The sequence below is a fragment of the Zea mays genome, chromosome 1 (assembly GCF_902167145.1).
Source record: "Zea mays cultivar B73 chromosome 1, Zm-B73-REFERENCE-NAM-5.0, whole genome shotgun sequence".
In the NCBI taxonomy this organism is placed as follows: domain Eukaryota; kingdom Viridiplantae; phylum Streptophyta; class Magnoliopsida; order Poales; family Poaceae; genus Zea; species Zea mays.
The window spans coordinates 218542681-218553183 of record NC_050096.1 but is presented as its reverse complement, the minus strand read 5'-3'; the positions used below and the strand labels follow the sequence as shown (position 1 = coordinate 218553183).

The 10503-nt window shown below is 42.3% G+C and overlaps 1 protein-coding gene across 5 annotated transcripts; it reads left to right on the top strand.

Moving 5' to 3' along the window:
• The first annotated feature begins 733 nt into the window (after window positions 1–733).
• Window positions 734–9799, top strand: LOC100217199 (uncharacterized). Of its 5 annotated transcripts, none has more exons than XR_002266797.2 (11): window positions 734–1171; window positions 5292–5501; window positions 6736–6798; window positions 6875–6948; window positions 7013–7108; window positions 7247–7304; window positions 7393–7497; window positions 7587–7668; window positions 8012–8081; window positions 8588–8653; window positions 9095–9794. XR_002266797.2 is itself a non-coding variant. In NM_001143558.1 (11 exons), exons 1-9 carry the CDS (start codon window positions 989–991, stop codon window positions 8029–8031), a joined length of 891 nt encoding a protein of 296 aa, NP_001137030.1. In that variant the 5' UTR covers window positions 881–988; the 3' UTR covers window positions 8032–8081; window positions 8588–8700; window positions 9095–9799. The 5 variants fall into 5 exon arrangements, 4 of the variants coding, with proteins under 4 accessions (XP_008665838.1, XP_008665821.1, NP_001137030.1 ...); NM_001143558.1 differs by having other exon boundaries at window positions 881–1171; window positions 8588–8700; window positions 9095–9799; XM_008667616.4 differs by lacking the exon at window positions 8012–8081.
• The last annotated feature ends 704 nt before the right edge of the window (window positions 9800–10503 follow it).

The following is a 10503-nucleotide window of genomic DNA, read 5'->3' as shown; positions in this document are numbered from 1 at the left end:
CGTGGCACATCCCAGCCGCACAAGGCCAGAGAAGTGGGCCGCGAGGAGCAAATCCGGCCCATGCAGAGGAGATGAACCCTTTTCTTTTTCTTTATTCTGTTTTTTAAATTGAGTCCAAATTTTGAATTCAAATTTTGTAGTGAATTTGTACTTAGATTTGAATGTATGACTTGGACATTCCATTATGGGTTGAGTCTATTTATTTATAAATTCATTTTGCAATCTATAATATTTCTCTCTTCTTTTCCATTTTTCAAATCCCAAATTCAAATTTAAATTCCCCTCTCATTCTCTTTTGATTTACAAATTTAAAAATCCAAATTCACGATAAAGTTTAGGAATTCAAATTTTTATTACATACTCAAAATCAATTATGAAGTCATACATATGTATTTATTTTAATTGATTTATAGATGTTTGAAACATGAGAAACACTCATATTGTTTTATTTTTTTTTAAAAATAGTATTTTGAATGTGGGTAAGAAGTAAAAGTCACTTCAAAATCAAATATTCATGTAAATAAATGCTTATGGCGCATCATTTAATAAAATGAATAATCATCTAGTAGTTGAACTGAAAACCTTTCTATTACTTCTTTTTAAAAAATAGTTATTGGTTTCAAAATTCAGTCCTAAAATTTAACACTCAAGTATAATTTGAGATTTCTGTATTTACTATTTTATTTTTTCGTGTATTTATTTTATTATTATTTTTTATACACATTTCGGGTGTTACGCATCGGATCCCCGCCTCAACAGGCCACCTAGTCCAACGAGCCCCATTCCAATTCGGCAATTCCCATTTCCCCTTCCCAACAGGCCAACCCCCTCTACCTATCTTTTTCCTCAGCAACCGTGCTCGGTTCCTCCTCCCTCGAAACGGCTCCCACCCCCGCGCCGCGATAAGAAAACCCACCAAACCCTAACCCTAGCAGCGGTGCCACAACCGCCCGCGTTCCCGGCCGGAGAGGAAGCCGAGCCAGCAAGGATGCCGCCCGGGTCGGCGACGCAATTTCGGTACACGCAGACGCCGTCCAAGGTGCTGCATCTTCGGAACATGCCATGGGAGTGCACCGAGGAGGAGCTCGTCGACCTCTGCAAACCCTTCGGCCGGGTCGTAAACACCATGTGCAACGTCGGCGCTAACCGCAACCAGGCATTCGTCGAGTTTGTAAGCCCCTGCTCTCTGCTCAACTCCCCGTTTCTCGGATCGATTGCGATATCGGTAGCGATTTGCGCCCTGTTTCTGCTGTAAGGATGACTGAGATTACGAGAAATTTGCGATTTTCGGTGTGACGAGATAGCATCTAGTGATTGTACTGTTGCATGGTGTTCATTGTGGTAAACTATAAGCAATATGTGTCATGTATTAGGTTCTTGTGGGGCATGCCCTAGATCATGATTTAGGTAATTCATGATATTTAATCTCATCTATTTAGATGTTATTTGTTTGTGAACGTCAGGGTGTTGGTTGGTGGTGATTATTAGTATTTCATCGAACTTTTAGGGTCGACTGCTATTATTATAGCTGCATACTATTACAGCTCAGGTGCCAACTTACAACAACAGTGCCACTATATTAGATGAAATGCATTGACTTTAAGGCATGCATTAGGAATATGCTGTTCTAGCTAGATATTCTAGGTGTTAATGTTAATGTGTATTGTTTGCTTTTGGTGTGGTTTAGTATGGTTATGTTACATGGATTTTCAGTACTCCTAGGTTGTGTCCAATCTAATGTAAGCTAGAATTTCAATGAAATTGTACTCATCAGAAGTGGCCACAGCCCACATGTCCAATCATTCACTTTATTTATCTCACGGAACACGTGATATGCCGATATTGTATAAATGAAGAACTAATTTTGTTTGTTTCCTTAATTGGTTGTGTACATTTAGAGGAAAACATATTTGTACTGCGTGTTGCCCATTTATATCAAGTATTGCGTAGTTGCATTATATTTTACAGAGTGACGATGATTGAGTTGAAGTTTAAGAGGATGAAACTTGGAGGAATATGATTATTATATTCATCTTCTAATGCTCCGTTTTGTACAATGTTAACTTGTTTGACAACATTATATATGTGATGGAGTGGATTGTTGGTTACTAAGAGATTTTTGTTCCTCATCCTAGAATCATGGATGAAATGCCTGTCTCGTTGATATATATTTTGTAGCATCAATATTATGTTAACTGCTAGCAATGGAATACCTGTTTTCAGAAGGATAAGCACTAGCTAGCTTGTCGTAATTTATAAGATCTGTTGAACTTCATGTGTGGTCTCGTGGAAGGCAGCTTATATAAAGATATTTTATTCTATGCAAAATAGAAAATGTTTATTTATTTTATCAAATATGCAGGAGAGCTCTGTATCATTATATTTAGAAGAAATAAGGAAGGGTAAAGACCCCTAGTACATAGAGGACACACACAACTGTCACCTGATACAAACAAACACTACCACGACCAACACAAGGGAAAACACTAAGTGCCTAACCCACCGACTTGGAGAGAGGTTAGAGCTTTAGCACAGGCCATATGTCAGTACAGAAGCTCCTCCTTAGCCATTCTAACAGCAGAAATAACACTAGTAAAACACTTATAAAAAATACACTTATTTCTTGCTTCCAAATGATCTATGCGCCCAAGATGACCATGGAGTTGAGACAGTTCTTCAGTTGAACGGCAATTCTTGAACAACTATTCATCCACCAGGTTTCGAAGGAGAGATGAACTTGTTGGGGAGACAGTTCTTGCAGGTTAGCCAGCTGGAGGAAATCAAACCAAAATTGTTTGGCAAAGACACAATCTACCATCAAGTGATTGATGGTCTCCGAAGCTTGATCACAAAGAGAACATCGTTCTGGATGAGACAAACCTCTCTTGGCCAGCCTATTCGCAGTCCAACATCTGTCATGTTCAACAAGCCAAATGAAGAATCTGCATTTTTGGAGAGCCCAAGTCTTCCACACCCTCCTAGCCGGTTCAAAATCCACTGACCCAAAGAACAGAGCACAATAGGCCGAGCTGGTAGTGTATAATCCGGAGGTGTTAAACCTTATCTTGCACCCCTTGTCTCTGATTTCAAGTCGTCCGACTAATCGCGATTAGTTGGGCTGGTCGGTTTAGGGGTAGGCAATTAGGGAAGCAACCTGATCAGGTGATTTGGTCGACCTAGTCCTCCGACTAGTCGACGACTAGGTCCGATAAATCGCTCGATCAGGTAGTGCTTAGCGACTAGGGTTTATACCCTGTAAAAAAAATTGTGGGCCTTTTTGGCGGGCGGCCCGTCTACAGGAGGCGAAACGTCGGGAGGCGCCGTCGCAATATACCCTTGCACACAACGGTTTGTTTCCAATCTCCTTGATTCCTGGCGTCTTCATCTCCTTCCTTCTGCAGTTCTGCTTCTCTATCTCTAATCTCTTCTCTTGTCGTCGTTCTCTGTCCTCCTGGCGCCTGGTTTTTGATCACCGGCGTCGGTGCACCGCGCGAGGCTCCTGCCTCCTGGTAAGTTGATCGCCGGCGGCGCGGCTTCAGTGACAGTCGACATATGAGAAGTGAAAACCTCGCTCACAAGCACGGGTGTCGAACTCTAGTCTAGATCAGTGCCAATGCGGCACTACGAGTCAAGGTGCCGGATGATTGATCGAGGGAAGAAACCCAAAAACCTCAGCCCCAGTTCGTCTTCCTTGGCGTGCGCGGCCCCAGATCACCGGTGCATGGCATGAGTTCATCATCTGGAGATCATATTCACTTCTGTCTTCTGTATTGTGTTCTGTCCTTCTATGTTTCTGACTCAGTTCATGTAGACAATAGAGATTCTGTTCATGTTGCCATCCTCTAAATCCTTATTCCTTTGATACATACAGAGTTTGGTTGCCGCTGTCATGATAATGTATGCTATGTGGTATCTGGTAGTAACTAGTAAGTGTTTCTTTGTTGTTTTCAGTTGGATATTTGGATGAACAAATATCTTCTCTCAATTTCTTAAATCAGTATTGCAGAATTCATGTCATGTTTACCCTATCCTTTATATATAGTTATATAATTATATACTATATAGTATATACATATGTCCTGGATGAACAAGACGACTAATATACGACTAGGTCGACCAGAGGTCGATTAGTCGACCTAGTCGTCGACTAATCGAGATTAGTCGCCTGGTCGTTCCCCCAGTTCGACCAGCTGGTCGCTCGACCAAAAAACATAGCCCCTTGTTGAAGCACTATATTATAGAGTGTTTCGTGCAAGTCCAAGAATTCTGCCAACACTGTTACGGTGAGGGCATCTTTTAAATCAGCGACTCACTGAAAATTGGGCAGGGCCTCACTGATCAACCTTCTACTAACCAGTCGGGCAAGCACCAACTGAAACAACGAAGGGGCCACGTCTTTAACACACTTGCCTGACAGATACCGATCTTTCCAAAACAGGGTGTTAGAACCATCCCCAATTTGAATAAGGACTGGCACACTAAACTAATTTCGAACCTCCTTACATGTCTGAATAGGATAATCAGTCCATGGCTTGTTCAATTCAGTTTTTTGGAGCCACAATTAGCAAACCCTCAAAGCCCAGCCATGAAACCGTAGGTCAAGCAACTAAGCAAGCCTAAACTGCCTAGGTCCTTTGGTTGAGTCACCTTTGGCCAAGCTAGAAGATAATGTGGCATCTTTCCTTCCTTTCCACAAGAACCCTCTCCGAAGCTTGTCAATAGCTTTGATGGCCCACATAGGAAGGTCCAGAGCGATAGCTGCATAAATCAGTTTTGATGTCATCACAAACTGAACATGTATAGACTTCCCAGCGCTTGACATAAGCTCCGCTTTCCAGTTAGGCAAGAGAGAGGCTACCCGGTCAATAATAGCTTGAACTTGGTCTCTGGGCAGCTTCTTAATTGAAAGAGGCAAACCAAGATATTTGCAAGGAAAGCTCAAAATGGAGCATGAAAACAGCTCCTGGACACATGCCAAACTATCGTCATTACAGCAGGCAGGGAGCACATTACTTTTTTTGCACGTTGGTCTTGAGTCCCGAGGCTGTGCCAAAGAGAGTAAGAATATCCAAGACCAAGCTGATATCCGAGGCTACTGGCTTTAGAAACAGCACTGCATCATCCACATAGAGGGAGAGCCGATGTTGCATACTCCTTTTTGAGGCATTTTGGCATAAGCTGGAAGTTGTGGACTATATGCTGAACTTGCAGACCTTTTAGTTTTGTATTATTCGAATTTCCTGCTTAGTCAATGTTCTTTACTGTTTTCCCTTCAACATGCTCATTTTCAGGCAGATCAAAACCAGGCAATTTCAATGGTGTCCTATTATGCTTCATCTTCAGAACCTGCTCAAGTTCGTGGTAAAACTGTATATATCCAATATTCAAACAGGCAAGAAATTACTAACAATAAAGGCACTGGGGATTCTTCTGGCAATGTTCTACTTGTCACTTTTGAAGGTGTTCAGCCTAATGATGTTACCATAGAAGTTATTCATTTGGTAAGTTTTAGTATCTATATGTATGTATGAATGTATTCACTTAAATGGCTGAGCAGCTTCCTGCATTGCTTGGGCTGTAAAAATATATTTTACTTCTTCTCAAAGCATGTCTGTGCTTAATATGAAGTAATTCTCCTACAAATGTATCTATATGTAGGAGAAATCTTTTTTCACTTGATATACATCTTCTCAAAGCATGCCTGTGCTTAATATGACCTATTGATGATGCATGACCCATATCTTTCCATCTATTGAAAACTCAGTAAAATTATCTTAAAACACGCAAAATTACTGTTTGATTGCACTCTGTTAATTGAGGACGTATATCCTGCTTCCTTGCAAGAAAAGATTGTTAGGAAGTCCAAAAAGTCGGCATTGAATTCTTCCTTGAATAATAGTTCACTGTGCACCAGGCAAGTACTTCACTGAGAACAGCAATTTAAATAAGATTCAGAAATGTCTTTTAGTTATGTTTATTATTTGTCATATTCTGCTTTAGCATGGAACTCTTCTGTCTTCTCCATGGTTCTTAAGGCGGTAAGGCGAGATAAGGCGCCGGACCCCCGCCTAGACGCCTAGGCGACGCCTAAGGCGAGCAAGGCGACGCCTTATCAACCTGAGAATCAGCAAAACAGCCCCATGGAGGAGGAAGAAAAAGAAAAAAAAAGAAAAAGAAAAAAGGAGAAGGAAGGGGTAGGAGGCCCAGCCCACCAGCCAGCCCATATAATCCTTCCTCTGGCAACCCTAGGTTGCCTCTCTCCCCACCATTCAGCTGCCGCTGCCCCCGATTGAGCCGCCGCCGCCTCAGATTCGCCGTCGCCACCTCAGATTCGCCGCCGCCGCCGCCGATTTGGACGCTGTCGCCGGCGATTCAGCCTCCGCCGCCCTGGATTTGGCCTCCGCCGCTCCCGATTCGGCGCTGCCACCCTGAAACAGCGCCGCCCCTTTCCCTTCCCCTATGCCCTATGCCCTCTTGCTGCTTCTCACCTAGGCGACGGGGACGCCTTGGATCCTTCGGGCGCCTGGACGCCTAGGCGACGCCTTTAAAACAAGGGTCTTCTCTGTATTAAATATTTTCTGATGTACAGTAGCTACCTTGTTAATTCATGCCTCCAGCATGATTCTCCGTTGTGCTCCATCTGTTTGTTGCTTGACCTTGCGCCTTGTTATTCTGCCATTTGGTTGAGGATAGATTAATCCTCAATTGTCTGACAATTGTTCACGTCTAATTTAGGTTTTTTCGGCATTTGGGTTTGTTCACAAGATAGCTACTTTTGAGAAAGCAGCTGGTTTCCAGGTAACGTGTTTCTTCTGCCAATTTGCCCATGCACTATTCTATTCTACATTGAGCTTACCGATCAGACTTTTGACAGGCACTTATCCAGTATACTGATGCCCCAACTGCTCTTGAAGCTAAAAACTCATTGGATGGAAGAAGCATCCCAAAGTAATGCATTTTACAAATTTGCTAATTGCTATTGTGGATGCCAGGCCTGACTTCTCTCTTTCAGATATTTACTTCCAGAACATATCGGTGCCTGCCACATGCGCATAACCTTTTCTGCGCATAAGGATTTGAATATCAAATTTCAGTCGCATCGCAGCAGGTACTAGAAATTGGCATCAGCTAAAGTCTTGCGGCTTCCTGTTGATAATGCTTAAAATTATTATCCTTTTAAGTGCTATGCTATTTATTAACCATCTAACCCTTGTGAATTGTGATCCTATTTTTGTTCATTTAACAGGGATTACACCAATCCTTACCTTCCTGTGAACCAAACAGCAATTGAGGGGATTGTGCAGGTTTGCTTCATATGTTCATATCTCGTGATGTTTCACCCCCTCTTTTTTTAAAGTTTTTATGGCTGCTTACTGAAAGGAAAATTTGCAGCCCACGGTGGGCCCTGATGGGAAGGTAAAGGAGCCTGAGAGCAATGTACTTTTAGCATCAATTGAGAACATGCAATATGCTGTGACAGTGGATGTTCTGCACACTGTAAGAATAACCTAGAACCTTTTGTTTATTTCAAACAAAGAGCTGACTTGGATGCAAGCTGTTTAGTTACATGAATGCAATAATTTCAGGTGTTTTCTGCTTTTGGAGCTGTTCAAAAAATTGCAATGTTTGAGAAGAATGGTGGAATGCAGGCTCTAATCCAATATCCAGGTATGTGCTCACCAATGCACCCAACAGGATATGCTCTTGACCTTGGTGCACTGTGATACATCGACAATTTATTGCATTGGCATGTCACCGTAACTTGCCTACACAGTTGAGCACACTTTATGTCTTGCTCCCACTGTTTGAAAGTATTGAAGTCTGTAGTTCTTCTTTTAAGACTTGGTTCAGAATGTACCATGTTTATGCTCTATGTTCTTGATTTATATCCTCCAGCTCTCACCCTCTTCCTCCCATCCTCCCTCCCTCTCACCATTTATGAGTGAACCTGCCACACTGTTATTCTCTCCCTTTTTGCATCATAAGTTTCTAAGTTTGGGAACTTCAGCAGAGAGGTGTCGGAGTTCGTGAAGGCTTAAAATGGACATCTGCAACTTTCCACAGCTATAAAGTTGTTTTTAGTAATACTCTCTTTCTTACTAGAGGCTTGCTTTAAACTTTCATTTTGTCATCATTGAACTTCCCTTGTGACATGCGAGTCCTAATTTAGGTACCTTTACCTGTTTAATGTGTTGGGCATTAGAATATAGTCAGCACCTCTATATCATTGGTTCTTCTGTTGAAAAAACATTTTGACATCTAATTTGTGGGCCTTATCTAGCTTATTGAAATAAATATCTTTGAAAAGTATGGCAATTCAAATGACATCAATCTTGTTGGTGCTCAATACTGTTTGTACTGGTTAGTGGTAGTTGTAATTGAACTGCTTTGATGAAACAAGAATCTCTAAATACCTTTGCACCCACACTTATCACATTATGACCCTGGAATCCAGAGTATCTTAAAATTTATTCTTTATGGTCAAGTGGAATTGCTAGTTCTGTTTCCCCCTTAGCCATGGAAATATATCATTAATATTTGATGTACAAATACATAGGTTCATCTGACTAACAAAATCTTTTTTTAGATATAACTACCGCAGCCGTTGCTAAACAAGCTTTGGAGGGACACTGCATATATGATGGTGGTTACTGTAAGCTTCATCTGTCATACTCTCGTCATACTGATCTCAATGTAAAGGTATAAATAGTAGTTTTGGGCTGTGTAAATTAGCAAATAATTTAAGTATATACTGTTCAGGACTAATGAATAACGAATTCTGCTCAATTAGTAAAAAAAGAATACCTATTGTTCATGCAAATTGACAAAGTACGCTTTCTGAACATCTTTTTTTGTTCTTAGTGGGTGTTTGATTTATAAGGACTAATTTTTAGTCCCTACATTTATTCTATTTTAGTCCCTAAATTGCTAAAATACGAAACTTAAATAGAGTTTTTGTTTCCGTATTAAGCAATTTAGGGACTAAAATTGAATAAAATAGAGGGACTAAAAATTAGTCCCTAGAAGCCAAACACCCCTTAGTACTGCCTGCTTTTGCCTTATTCTAATTGGCTACCTATTTGCTTGCATTCAGGCACATGATGAGAGAAGCAGGGACTACACTCTTTCAGACCCTAACGTGCAGCTGCAAGCTGCTGCACAAACGCCAGTTCTAAGGTCTCCGGGAGTGGCATGGCAGAACACTGCATCAGTACCAGCTGCTCCTTTTTATGCAAGCACAGCGACTTCAACTCCTATTGGAGTTGGACAGGTGGCTGCTTGGAATCCTAACATGCAGGCAGGGAGTTTTGCATCTGCATCGACTGCATACCCCAACCAACCATTAATGGCCAACTCCATGCCTCACTATCCTGCTATTGGATCGAGTTCCGGTGCCCCACCAGTAGCATTTCAGGCTTCGCAGCAGATGACACAGTATAGCATGCCCCCTGGTGCTCCGCCGCACGCACCACCAGCTGGCCAATCGATTTACTACCCGAAGTAAGCGGTTTTGGTTCAATATTATCAGAGAGCAATCAGGCATTGTTACCTGCGACAATTGTGGTCCGCAAATGCAATCTTGCGAATTTTGCAAGTGCGCTGTAGCACTTGTAACTTGCGAGCGCCCTTCGCAAGAATGCATCAGCGTCTGCTGTGTCTGTAAAACTGTCAAAGATAGTGTTTACCTATTAGCTTGCATGGTATATTGGTGGTGAGATATGTTGGAGTAGTTTTGATGCCTCAAGAATCTCTTACGCATCTTTTTTTTTTAAAAAAAACTGCGCTTTGCTTTTGGTCTTGCCGTGCCTTTTGTAGCAAGCAGTGCTATGGTAGAGTACTGGAGCACCGAGAACGTACTGCTGAATCATTCCGATTCAGAACTTTAACTTGGGCACATTTTGTATGGAAATGTGCTGTTTATTCTTCATATCCGTTCCCATGCCAACCCATCACCCTGTGCGACAAAACAAACAATAAACAACGCAATCAATTGACACCCATCACACAATGCTGCAAACAAGTAATGAACAACGCAAACGTTGTAATCCCGCGAAACGATCCAACTAAAAAGCAGTACAGCACCAAGAGGCTACTGTTGGCTTCCAAGTCAACCGTTGATCCAAAACTGGCTACTGTTGCCTGTTGGGCTCCAAGTCAACCGTTGATCCAAAAATTTTTGCCGTGCAGGAAGATACTCTTGTCGGTCGGTCAGTGCCATGATTGCGATCGATGTTTTTTTCCTAGGCCACCGCAGCGCTAAATAATCTAAACAGGATCGATCTGGACCAGACATTCCTCACGCCTGCCTGTCCGACGTGGCAGCCAACACTAGCCATGGCTGACACTCCCATCCAATGGCAACACTCTCATTGATTCCCCCGTATCCCTCCCTGCATCCGGATAAGGATAACGCTGGCTGGATAAGAGACGGGGCTTCTCATTGGCCACACACGTATCAGACAGCATCCCGTCCGTCCGATCCGTCCGCACGGCGTATCTCCG

Bases quoted from the DNA above. Each gene is read 5' to 3' on its own strand.
- LOC100217199 (XM_008667599.3), top strand. From the start codon at position 989: ATGCCGCCCGGGTCGGCGACGCAATTTCGGTACACGCAGACGCCGTCC. The intron at 1,172-5,291 runs GTAAGCCCCTGC...GCTCATTTTCAG, and splicing joins ACCAGGCATTCGTCGAGTTT to GCAGATCAAAACCAGGCAAT. The intron at 7,669-8,587 runs GTATGTGCTCAC...ATCTTTTTTTAG, and splicing joins GGCTCTAATCCAATATCCAG to ATATAACTACCGCAGCCGTT.